Raw genomic sequence first — 12,982 nt, 5'->3', positions numbered from 1 at the left:
CATTTGGAAAGTTCAGCCAAGTGTTGTGAGTCAGTTCCTTGGAATTCCAGAAAGCCAGGTGAGCAAGAGGAGAGTCACATGTATAAAAAGATGAACCAGAGATCAGGTGATAGTGAATGAGTATTGGGACGAGCACAGGCAAGACTGGCATAAAAAAAACACTTCCAGGGGGAGGGAGAGCCCCAGAAGCTCTATGACCAGAAGCAGCGTGAGGGAAGTAAGTGTGCTTAGTCCAGGCCGGTAACGTGGTCCCCTGCGTCTCAGGTACGTGCTGTGCTTGCTAAAAGTGCCTCTTCTCTGCCTGCATCCACTTCTACGTGAAATCTAGAAACCTACTTTTTATGCCCCAGATGACTTTTATGTAAAGTAAAGCGTGAGGACTGGTGGCTTAGAGAAGGAAACCCATCCTTCATCGAAGAGCTACCATGGTGGTACAGAAAGGGATGACCTTTGGGTTACTCTAGGTTCAAATCCCAACTCTTACTTTTTAAGCTAAATGCGCTCAGACACAAGTTGACTTCATATTCAAGTTGATTTTCTGCCTCATAGGATCGCAGCATGGATTAAAATATACTCTGCCAGGCCCTGGATGGGACAGTAGTCTCCTACACATTGCTGTCAGGGTATAGAGCCAGAAACCTGAATCTGTGGGTCCAAAGTGCTTCCTGAACTGGGCCACAACTCAGCCTCTAGAGATGGCCACTGCAGTCACTTGACAAGTTCTAGCCATGAGTGTGAATATCTGAGCAGGTCTCTACCAGCACCTGTGACCACGGCCTGCTCCTTCACTCAGGTCCTTTCCACTGTACCACACTGACCCTGAAAGGCTAGCTGTCCTCATTCCTGTCCTCTGCTGCCTCGGTGTCTGTTGAGTGATGTTCTTTCTACTCTGGTGTGACTGTACCCGCACAGGTGGTTCCAACAAGCTCCAGGAAGATTGAACATGGGTGGAGCCATACAGGAAGTGAGAGGCACGAAGCTCCCAGATAAGCATGAAAAAATGAGGGGACTTCCTGTTGTAGCCTATCCCCATTTTCAACCACTCCTCATCCTCAAGCGGTACCTGTTGAAATAGAGTTTGCTTGATCTAAATGGAGACTCCTCAGACAAGGTTTCTATTTCCAGCTGTTTAACCAGGTGTGTGAGGCTTGGCTGTTCCTCGTCGCTAAGCCTGCAAGGTGGGGGATTAGATTCATTTCTAAGGTCCGTTTTAAATTATAAGCCAACTCTAAACTTCAACAGAGTCTTTCATTCCTTTATCTGTGTTGCCAGGAGAGTGACCTTAACCACTGAACCTCTCGAAGAAACGGGGAGGCCATGGAAAAAGTTCCTGTCCAGTTTGATGCCAGCAACTTCTTCAAAGCACAGATAGAGAAAGCAGTGTGAGCAGCAGAAAAGTCAGGGGATTAGCGGGGTTTGTGACAAATATCAGGGAGGTTCCCACTGGATTTTTTGTGACTGTTTCTCGTGGTTGATTACACCTGTCTACTATAGCTTTTGGATAGACCCCAAAGGCAGCTAGGAGGCAAGGACACAGAAGAGGTAGGAAATGAGAAAAGTCTCAGTGCTTTGGACAGCGGTGACCTTCACAGGATGAAAATGAGCTCAATCCCAGGAAATAAGCAGAATTAAAAACCAGCATGAAAACACTTAAAGACCAATTCACTTTCTACTGGAAGCAAGAGTAGATATCAGAGGATTCATCTGATAGCAAAGAGCCATATGGCTCAAGGGTTTCTAAAGTGAATTCTGTCATGTGTCCTGGGACTTAGAAAAACAAACAAAAAAAAGCCACTACCAGGTAAGATGAGAAACAGGTTTAAAGCTGGTCGCTTGGAGAAGGGAATGATGTACTCAGGACAATATTTCTCTTGCTTGGAGAAGGGAATGATGTACTAAGATAGGACAATATTTCCCCAGCTTATTAAAAAAAAAAAAAAAAAGGGTTTCCTTTTACATTAAATTGAAATTTTAAACTAGATGACAAAAATGCTGCCAAGTTTTGACTATACCTCTTCCAATTATTTATGCCTCACTCTGGAAAGCAGCTGACAGCCGTCTGTAAGAGGAAGGAGGGAAAAGACGCGGGGATGCGGGATTGGGGGCAGAGGCGAAGAATATAAAGCAGAGTCTTTTACAGGATGACAGGCCTGAAGAAGATACGGAAACTGCTGCCTTTAGGGATTAATCTAGGCTACCGCTGGGGGAAGAAAGTCATCGCTGCCTTTGCGTTCATGCTGGGTCGCCGAGCACAGCCTGAGAAAAACCTGCCGGGACAGTCGCTCCCTTCCCTTGTCGTGGACGAAATTCTAGGGACAGGTGCCATAAGAAAAAGGCTGCAACCCCCATGACGGAAAATACACGTTTATTATAAAATAATGTTTGTTTCATGATGAGAGTAGAAAAATAACACTATGAGCTACTAAAAAAGTTCCGGAGCTCAGTCTCTGAGGAATGAGGTGAGAGGCTTTTGCGTCACTCTAGGGGCAGACATCCTGAGGCTCTCTGTGCTCGGGTGACAGGGGTGGCACGGCACGTACGGGGAGCGCGGGGCTCCAGTCCTGCTGGAAGCCCAACGAGCCTCCGTGGTCCACACAAGAGGCTCTGGCCACGAGGATCACAGAGGACTTGAGGGCAGCAGGGAACTGGTTCTGAGAAGGGCCAGCTTGGGACAGCCTTGCCCCTCCCTACACTGGAGTGTAGAACAGTCTCTCAGGCTGATGGTCCTGGTTTAGAAGATGATGCCCAGTGGCCTGATGCTCAGTTTGTTGCCCAGATATCTGTGTTGAGGAAAAGCTGCAACTTTCCCGGGACAACGTGACCCACCACTTCTCACTGGTGTGCCTAAAGACCAGAAGTATCTGTGGTCTCAGCCCCTGAGGACTGCTGGCTGAAATTTTTGCACTTCAAATCCTGTCCATACTGATGGCAGAAAGAAAGAAAGAAAGAAAATGTTAAAAGACCAGTGAACAAAAGCGACTGGCCTGAACTGTTCTATACTCCAAGGCTCTTGGCCCCAAAGAACAAGGAGAATGTCTTCCCTGGGTAACGGTCTACCCTAAATAGGAAAAGCAATCTCACAGACACCTCTTTCCCCTTAACAATCCTTTAGAGACCCGTCAGGCTTCAGAAGAACAATGAATCCCTCCCCAGGACGGGATGGGAACCCAACCCTCAGGTGACAGGAAATGGTCCCTCAGCAGCAGTACCTGGAGAAAGCAGTCAGGGTGAGCACCTCAAGCAGCAGCTCGGAACCACAGAAGAAAAGCAAGATGCTGTTCATAATGGCTTCCAGGCGGAGCACGTAGGTCTGTAGCAGCAGGTAATAGGAGGCCATCATGGCAGATGGGAAGGTCAAGGCCACACTAATACCAAGTGGCATCTTTCGTTGGCAGAGGTTTCCCTTGGTACCTGTCAGACACAGCCCATGGGGTCACCTCCAGTGGCCTGCTTTCCCTGGGCTCAGAGAAAATGGGATGGGATGGGATGGGATGGGATGGACCGGCAAGGCAGAGAAAACTGGTCCTGAATGGAGATGGGCAGGATTATAAGTGGGGTCCCTCTGTGCTCAAAATGAGAGGCTTTGGAGGAGCCATTAGGGTTGGAGTCATTCACTCCAAAGGTCCTGCTTCAGGTCTGGCTCCCACTCCGGGACAATGGGTTCTTTACTTGGGGGGAAATATTTTTTTTATTATATAATCATTGACAACTTTCCAACTAATACAAATACAGAAAATAATTTTAGAAAATCTAGAAACTAAAAAGACCCCATGATTCCTCACTGGAGATAGCCATTCTTATGGAACGATGTATATTGTTTCAGATTTTGTTATGTGTGTATACTTACATATTACTATTATTATAAAAATGGAATCATACTCTACATACTGTTTTCAACTTACATTTTTTTCCCATTTAACAGGAGTTAGACAGCTTGCCACATGTAACTACCTTATTCTTTTCTTAATCGCTATGAACGATTTCATTGAAGCAATTCCATAATTTAACTAATCCTGTACTGACAGATGTTTAGGTTGTTTCTAATTTCTTTTTTTCTTAAGAATGTATTATTTTAAGTAATCTCTACGCCCAACTTGGGGCTTGAACTCACAAGCCCAAAGTCAAGAGTCGCTCACTCCATGACCGACCCAGCCAGGCACCCCTCTAATGTTTTCAGGTTACAAAACACATCGATATCTTTACATATCTGTGGAAGTGTTTGTTTTTTTCACCCAGTTTTAGAAGTGTAATTGTTAGGTCCAAGAATACAATTTTACATGGCAAAACGATTAGCAAAATGACTGCTGTAATTTACGTTCCCAAAGAGTGTGGGAATATAGAGACCTGGTCCTCACACCCAATCTAATGCTAGGTATTTGGAAATCCTTTTAATCTGCTGGATGAAACTGTTACCTTGTTGTTTCAATTTGCTTTTTATTAGTGAGTTTGGGCATTTTATCATGACTATTGATCCTCTTATTATTCTTATGGGAACTGCCTATTCGTGTCCCTTAACAGTTTTTAAAATTAGGTTGTCTTTTCCTTATTGATTTATGTGGACCTTCTTCATCCTTCATTACATGTGTTGGAAGTATTGTTTCTTCTTTGTGTTTTATGGGATGAGCTATTCTAACTAATAGGAGGTTTGCTCTAGACCTGAGGATAAACTTGTCCTACAGAAACCCCTGTTCAGAGAAGTGGAAGGGACCTGAGTGCTGACTCGGGTGACATGCACTGCCTTGAACATGGAGTTCCTTCCAGGTAAATCTATTCTCCCAAGCAAACCAGGGAGAGGAACCAGGCTCTCCTGGCAGTTATGCAGTTCGGGAGGAACAATCTAAAATCTCCTGCTACTGCCCACTCCTGCCCCTACAGAGCAACACACAAACAGATCTGACCCACAATAGGAAGCCGCTTGAAACTTCAGAGAGGGCATAATGAGACATCCCACTAGATCCAATCTCTTATTGTGAGACTAGGTTATGTACTTGTTCTCATTAATCAAGTTACAGGTAGCAGTTCTTCTCAGAGGGAATGGAAGGATTCTCTGGCCAACACTCACCAAAAAACAGTCGGATCACTTCAATTCCAAGGTAAAGGAGGAGCATCACCACATCCAGGACTAGATTGGCTGTTGGGTATGGTAGGAGGAGAGCTGCCAACACAAAAGCCAGAGTTTGCAAACAACATACACCGGCACCCACAAGAACACCCACACACCTGGGGATAATGAGGGCACGAGTCTTATCAGCTTTCCATGAACTAGTTCACGAGGTATGGGCAGGATCTGTTCACCTGCTGCAGGATATGTTAACTCATAGTGCGACTGTTGGAGGCACGCGCATTATTAGGAGATTTTACTCCTAAGCCAAAGTCTGTGAGGACCCCATTCTCCAAAATGATCGGATCTACAAGGGTACACTGGCCGCTGAATAGATCCTGAGGGTCACCAATGAGCTTAACATGCAGTTCTGCAAAGAGGCGATGAGGGAGAGTAAGGATGGGGAAGCCCACATTTCTCAAACTCAGGAGATTCTTGCTGCGGGGCTTCCTACTGAATCATTCTCAAAGAAGCCATATGATGAAGAGCCTTCTACCTTGCAGCGAAGAGGAGCTACAGGAAAGAATGAAAAATAAGAAGGCACTTGATGGGAGTTGGCTCTGGGCTGAAGTGGGGAAGGGATGTTGGGGCCAATGGTAGTCAAGCCCCAGGCCTTACCTTTATACAGAAATATGAAGAGTTCCAGCAGGAAGTAGGTGGCATAATACCACCCGTTCAGAAAGAACAGGATTTCCAGCGGGGTGGAGGACAGTCGTTTACCTGAAAAGATAAGCACAAAAAAGAGGTATGGGCGGGGGGCAGCTCAATCTCTGTTCTTCGAATGGTTCGGTATCTAACTTGAAGAACACACGAGGTCGCAGTAGTGGGAAAGGCCATTCGGGGCACTTCCGATTGATGATGATGAAGGTGTGTGCGTGCGTGCGTGTGTGTGTAGGGGGCTTCCTTCAATCCCCCCTTTCCCTGGGAATCGCCGTCCAACTCGACTCGGCTTCGGGGTGAAAGGCAAGGCCGCTCTAAGATCTAACCCCGTCACTATTTGGGAGAAGAAGAAACTGGTGCGCAGAGGCCAGCAATGGCCTGTTCCAGGTCACACAGCAAATCTGTAACCGATCCTGCCTAGAACAGGCCGAGCCCAGGATTGGGGGGTTTCTGAGATCTGCACCTCAAGACCTTCACGCACTCAGCGTGGGTGGGGCTCGAAACCCCACTCTGGACAGGTGAGGAGCGATGTCCCTAACACCCGAGAAGAAGAGCTGAGGTCGAGCTCTGGCAGGGGAGAGAGGGGCACTGAAGGCATCAGGACCAGCGACTCACACACCTCCGGAATCTCACCTCGCGGCGCCATCTTCAGTCCCCATGGAAACTGCGTACGCCGCTACAGCCTCTCCCAGAGCAGCGAGGCGCAGCCGGAAGCAGGAGATAGAGCGACCCCGGCTTTCTGGCCCCTCTGCTTACCCCCGGCACTCTATGGTTTCCAGGGCCGGGGCCCGACCGGGGGCAGGCTGCGCGTGCGCGGGGAGGACTGCCGGCGCAAAAGGCTTGCGCTGGAATTTCGGCTCGCTGAGGCTTAGGGGGTCAGAGGCTGCGCCCGAAGCCGTCGGCCGCAGGGCTCCGGGGCAGGGACAGTTCTCGGCCCCCCCAGCCCCAGGTGACAGTGCATTGGCAGAAGTGGTCAGTTGTGGCGGTGTGACCGCGGGATTGGTAAATAGGCCTTAGCCCCACGATTCTTTTTTCTAATAGCGGTCTTAATGAGAAACGGTTTGCGCGACGGTGCTCGGCAAACGCCTGGTTGGGTTTAGCATCGGTCTTTTGTGTGGCGGATTTACGAACCAGGTAGTTAGCGGACACCAAAGCGAATCAGAACTAGAGGCTCCTTCCAAGGAGCACGGATGAAACACACAGATGAAACGTGATCACCACGTGACCCCAGAACGTGCAGGGGGAGTTGAGAGGACAAAGTACTCCTGGGTGGGACCTGAAAGAAGTTTCCAAAGGGTCCCTGGATGGCTCAGTCTGTTAAGCTGGGGCTCTTGATTTTGGCTCAGGTCATGATCTCACATCTCACACTTCGTGAGATGGACGCCTTGTCAGGCTCTGCCCTGAGGACTGGGAGTCCGCTTGGGATTCTCTCTGCCCACCCCCCCCCCCCCCCGCTCTCAGGCTGGTGTGCTCTTAAAACAAATAAACACACATTAAAAACAATAATAGAAACACTGTCTCCAGAAAGAAAGAAAAGAAAGAGAGAGAGAGAAAGAAAGGAAGGAAGGGAAAGAGAGAAAGAAGAAAGAAAAGAAAGAGGAAAGAAAGAAAGAAAGAAAGAAAGAAAGAAAGAAAGAAAGAAAGAAAGAGGAAAAAGAAAGAAAGGAAAAAGAAAAAGAAGTTTCCAAGAGATGGCCTGTGAACTGGGTTTTGAAGCCTGACTACAACGTGGAGTAAAGTGTGTTACTTCCCGCAGGGGAGTGGAAAGAAAGAGGGTTTTTAGAGGACTCCAGCTGGCTTGACTGTTGACCCGCAGTCAGTCCCCGCAGAGCAAGAAACAGGTCATTTGAGTCGAGTGATTAACCTTTACGGACAGTGCTGTGCTCCTGCCTAGTTGGAATGGAGGTGGGACGGTAATCTCTTGTTAGTCCTAAAGGGGAAAGAGCAGAAGCAACTCCATGCACCTGGAGAGACGTAGGGAGAAGTCCTCTCGCCCGGGGGCGGCGGTCTGAGAAGCTGGTGGCTGAATTACCGATTACCTTTCCCTCCCCTGTCCTCTGTCTTCCGGTCTCGGCTCGTGCCTCCCATTGTTAGGAACTTAACCGCAAGCTGGAGGTTTTCTTTAGCACCGGTGAAAAAAAGCAGAGCCTAAAGTGGGGAAAGGTGGAAAGGGATGTACCAACAAAGGGCCACCTTCACCTCCACTTCCTTATCTCCACTGCCTGCTGGATAAGAGCCATTAGGCAGGTTCCTCTGAGCCTCACATGTCCCACCTGAGAAGGAAGGTGACCCAGCTGCTGGTTCTTGGACTTAAAATTCTGAGGGGGGAAACACAACGACATCCACTCATTTGCATACTGTAAACAGTTTCCGGCAGGCTACCGTGGTTAAGCTGAGTGGTTGCCAACAGAGAAAACGTGGCCTGCAGCCTGGAATACTGCAGCTGGCCCTTTAAGAAAAACGTTGTCACCTCTGTCATAGAGGATGGCGAGGAGTAAAATTGCCACGACTCTGTAGGTGCCCAGAGTAGGGGATAAGACTGAATTGCTCACAGCACAGCGAGCAGCGGGAACATACCTGGTTTCCCGGCACTCAAGTCCTGTGAGCCCAGATAGAGGTGCACACAATAGATGCCACAGCCGAGAAGCCCCGGGGCAAGGACTTAGCACTTTTCTGAGCAAGCAGCTAATAAGCCAGGGCGCCTGGAGGAGGGAGCAATTACAATGTAGTTATGTATCCAGTAAGGGATTAAGATCCAAAATCTATAGAGAATTTATACAGCTCAATAACAAAACAGACAAAAATCTAATGAAAAAAAACGGGCAGAGGACCTGAACAGGATTTTTCCAAACAAGACCTACCGATGGCCCGCAGGCACATGGAAAGATGCTCAACGTCACTAGTCATCGGGGAGATGTAAGTCAAAACCACAATGAGATGTCACCTCACACCTATCCGAATGGCTGGTATCTAAAGGACAAGAAATAACAAATGTTGACAAGATGTGGAGGAAAGGGAACCCTCGTGCACTTGTTGGTGAGAATGTATATTAACGCAGCCCTTCTAGAAAACATGGAGGTTCCTCAAAAAATAAAACATGGAAATACCCGTGGCCCAGTAACTCCACTACTGGGTATTCATCCCAAGAAAACAAAAGCACTAATTTGAAAAGACAGATACATCGCTGTGTTCACTGCAACATTATTCACAATAGCTAAATATAGAGAGTAAGCGTCCGACAACGGATGAGTGGAGAAAGCAGACGTGCTCTTTCTGTATATTCAATGGAATACTACTCGGCCATAAAAGAAATCTTGCCATTTGCAACAACATGGGTAGAGCTTAAGGGTATTATGCCAAATGAAATAAGTCAGAGAAAGACAATTCCTGGATGATTCCACTTTCAGGTGGAATCTAAAAGGAAGCAAAACAGGGGTACCTAGGTGGCTCAGGTGAGCAACTCTTGAAGACTCTTGACTTCAGCTCAGGTCATGACCTCACAGTTCGTGAGTTCGAGCCCAGCATCAGGCTCTGCACTGACAGCACACAGCCTGCTTTGGATTCTTTCTCCGTCTCTGTCTACCCCTCCCCTGCTCTCTCTCTTTCTCAAAATAAACTTTAAAAAAAAATGAACAAACAAAACTCATAGATACAAAGAATAATTTGATGGTTGTCAGACGGGAGGATGTGAGGGTGAGTGGTGGGCAAAATGGGTTAAGGGGATCGAGAGATACAAACTTCCAGTTATAAAACAAAGTAGTCATGGGGATGTAATGTACATCATGCTAACGTATAGTCAATAATATCATATTGCAAATTTGAAAGTTGTGAAGAAAATCTTAAAAGTTCTCATCACAAGAAAAAAATTTCACCATCAATATGTTAAATATAGACTTTTTTTTTCTTTTTTGGTAGATACTCTGTCACATTAAGAAAGTCCCTTCTCGTGGCTGAGTGGCTCAGTTGGTTAAGCATCCGACTTCAACTGAGGTCATGATCTCATGGTCGGTGAGTTCAAACCCCGCGTGGGGCTCTGTGCTGACAGCTCAGAGCCTGGAGCCTGCTTTGGATTCTGTGTCTCCCTCCCTCTCTGTCCTTTCCCCACTCACATTCTATCTCTCTCTCTCAAAAAAAAAAATAAATAAACATTAAAAAAAATTTTTTTAAGTCCCTTCTCTTCCTAGTTTGCTGACAGGCTGATGATATATTTTATTGAATGCTTTCTCTGCTTCTGTTGAGATGATCATATTTTACACTTTTATTCTGCTAATGGAATGAATTACATTGATTTCCAAAGGTTTAATTAGCCTTGCCTTCCTGGAAAGAAACCCATTTGGTGATGATACCATGCAGAAAACAGTTGACAGAGCAGGCCTGGGACTGCTATCCTTAGGAAGTCCTACTTGCAAAGCTTCGCCTTTGACCACTGTCTGGCAACTCGGATTTCAAAAACGTTTCCACCAATCCAAAGTGGCTCACTGTGCCTAAACTGTTCGTACAAACTATGTGGTTTCTGCTGAACACCTGTCTCCTTCCAGGATCCTGGAGTTGTAGTAGGTGCATATTAAGCAGAAGTTGTTTATGTGGCCAGCCCCCGGTAAAATCCTTGGACGCCCAAGTCTTTATTTATTTATTTTTAACGTTTATTTATTTGTGAGAGACAGAGAGAGATGGTGAACGAGCAGGGGAGGGGCAGAGAGAGAGAGGGAGACACAAAATCTGAAGCAGGCTCCAGGCTGTCAGCACAGATCCCAATGCGGGGCTTGAACCACGAACCGTGAGATCACGACCTGAACCGAAGTCAGTTGCTTAACCGACTGAGCCACCCAGGTGCCCCCTTGGACACCCAAGTCTTTAATGAGCCTCCCTGGTAGACAACACTTCCTACGTGTCGTCAGAACTTGCTGGAGGAATTAAGCACATCTTATGTGATTCCACTGGGAGAGGATTCTTGGAAGCTTGCTCCTGGTTTCCTCTAGACTTCACCTTTTCTTTTTGTGACTGTGCTTTGTATCATTTCATTGTAATAAATCAAAGCCATGGCCAGGACTGTATGCTGAGTCCTGTGAGTCCTCCCAGCAAATCATTGAATCTGGGGGGTGGTCTTGGGGATGCTTGGTAGATATGTTACCCTTTTTATACATCATTGGACTTCATTTGCTAATATTTTGCTCAAGTTTTTACATATGTTATGAGAGATTGATCTGTGATTTTACTCTCTTGTAAGGACCTAGGTATTAAGGTTGAGTTGGCCATATAAAATGAAATGAGAAGTGTTCCTTCTTTGTCTGTTACATGAAAGAGATTGTGTAACGGAGGTTTATTTCTTTAGAAGAATAATTCACTGATGAAGCCATCTAAACCTGGAACTGTTTCTGTCAGAAATTTTATAATAACGAAATTTCTCTAATATGTATAGGATTATTTACATTTTCTACTTTTTGAGTAATGTTTGGGTAAATTTGTGTTTTTCAAAGATGTTCCCATTTTTTATAAATTTTCAAATGTGTTGGTGTGAAGTTTTTCATAACATCCATATATATGTGTGTGTGTGTATGTGTATATATACATACATTTTTTTTAACGTTTTATTTATTTTTGAGACAGAGAGAGACAGAGCATGAACGGGGGAGGGGCAGAGAGAGAGGGAGACACAGAATCCGAAGCAGGCTCCAGGCTCTGAGCCGTCAGCCCAGAGCCCAACGCGGGGCTCGAACTCACGGACCGCGAGATCGTGACCTGAGCTGAAGTCGGACGCCCAACAGACTGAGCCACCCAGGCGCCCCTATACATACATTTTTTTAAAGTAAGTTTTACACCCAACATGGGCTTGAACTCACGACCCTGAGATTAAGAGTCACATCTCTACCAACCAAGCCAGTCAGGAACTCCATCAGCCTCGTATTTTGTAATGCCTGTGGGATCTGTAATGATGTCTTTTTTCTTCCTCATAACTTTATTTCTTATTTTTGATAGGTGTTTATGAATGTTATTAATCTTTCCAAAGAACAAACTTCTGGGTTTGGTTTTCTTCCCTTTATATTTGTTTTCTATTTTATAGATTTCTGCTCTTCCTCATTTCCTTCCTTATAGGACTCGGTGTTCTTTTTGAGATGGAAACTTAAAGCTTACCTTTTCAGTCTTTCTTCTCTGTTTGTTTTAAGGCTATAAATTCCCCTCTACATGCTAATTTGGCTGGCTGCATCTTTGAATCCTATGCCCTGCTAAATCAAACTAACTTACTAGTTGTCATGCCTTTTTGCTTATTCTTTAGGCATTTTTATGTTCACTGTGATCATTTTCAAATAAGGACAGTTTTACTTCTTTCTTTTCAATACGTAGGGCTTTCGGGGTGCCTCGGTGGTTCAGTCAGTGGAGCGTGTGACTCTTGATCTCAGGGTCATGAGGTCGAGCCCCGTGTTGCATCTAGAGCATACTTTAAAAAAATATACATGCCTTTTATTTATTTTCCTTTCTCCTACTGCTCAGGCTGGGCCATCTAGTACGATGTTGAATAGATGTAGTATAAGTGGATGAAATGTGCTTTTTCCCCGATTTTAGAAAACATTCAGTCTTCCACCACAGTAGGTTAATTACAGGCATTTCAGAAATGCCAGTTACCAGGTAAATGGATTTCTCTCCTCTTCTTAGTTTACAGAGTATTTTCATCACGAATGGGTATTGAATTTTGTCACAGCTACATCTGTTTAATGATCAAATGCCTTTTTTCCGTTATTCTATCGATTTGGGGAATTGCACTCATTGATTTTTAGATGTTAGACCAATTTTATATTCCTGGGATAAACTCCACTTGTTTATGGTGTGTTGTTATTCTTTTTATATTGCCAGGTTCGATTTGCTAAAATTAAAAAAAAATGTTTGCATCTATGTTTTTTTATTTTTTTTTTAATATTTGGTTTTGATGGGGCGCCTGGGTGGCACAATCGGTTAAGCGTCCGACTTCAGCCAGGTCACGATCTCGCGGTCCGGGAGTTCGAGCCCCGCGTCGGGCTCTGGGCTGATGGCTCAGAGCCTGGAGCCTGTTTCCGATTCTGTGTCTCCCTCTCTCTCTGCCCCTCCCCCGTTCATGCTCTGTCTCTCTCTGTCCCAAAAATAAATAAACGTTGAAAAAAAAATTAATATTTGGTTTTGAGAGAGCACAAGCAGGGGAGGGGCAGAGAGAGGGAGACAGAGGATCTGAAGCGGGCTCTGCACTGACAG

General features: G+C 45.8%; 1 protein-coding gene across 4 annotated transcripts; it reads right to left on the bottom strand.

Moving 5' to 3' along the window:
- Nucleotides 1–2,348: 2,348 nt before the first annotated feature.
- On the bottom strand, nt 2,349–6,523 carry TMEM216 (transmembrane protein 216). Of its 4 annotated transcripts, none has more exons than XM_043581326.1 (6): nt 6,381–6,506; nt 5,720–5,821; nt 5,296–5,644; nt 5,063–5,155; nt 3,210–3,411; nt 2,349–2,922 (listed from the first exon to the last, which is right to left on the bottom strand). In XM_043581326.1, the coding sequence occupies exons 4-6, from the start codon at nt 5,106–5,108 to the stop codon at nt 2,907–2,909; spliced, it is 264 nt and encodes an 87-aa protein (XP_043437261.1). In that variant the 5' UTR covers nt 5,109–5,155; nt 5,296–5,644; nt 5,720–5,821; nt 6,381–6,506; the 3' UTR covers nt 2,349–2,906. The 4 variants fall into 4 exon arrangements, with proteins under 4 accessions (XP_043437261.1, XP_043437260.1, XP_043437258.1 ...); XM_043581325.1 differs by having other exon boundaries at nt 5,296–5,614; XM_043581323.1 differs by lacking the exon at nt 5,296–5,644 and having other exon boundaries at nt 6,395–6,523.
- Nucleotides 6,524–12,982: the final 6,459 nt, after the last annotated feature.

The sequence above is a fragment of the Prionailurus bengalensis genome, chromosome D1 (assembly GCF_016509475.1).
Source record: "Prionailurus bengalensis isolate Pbe53 chromosome D1, Fcat_Pben_1.1_paternal_pri, whole genome shotgun sequence".
In the NCBI taxonomy this organism is placed as follows: Eukaryota; Metazoa; Chordata; class Mammalia; order Carnivora; family Felidae; genus Prionailurus; species Prionailurus bengalensis.
The sequence above is the reverse complement of the archived record's forward strand: the minus strand, read 5'-3'. Positions and strand labels throughout refer to the sequence as shown.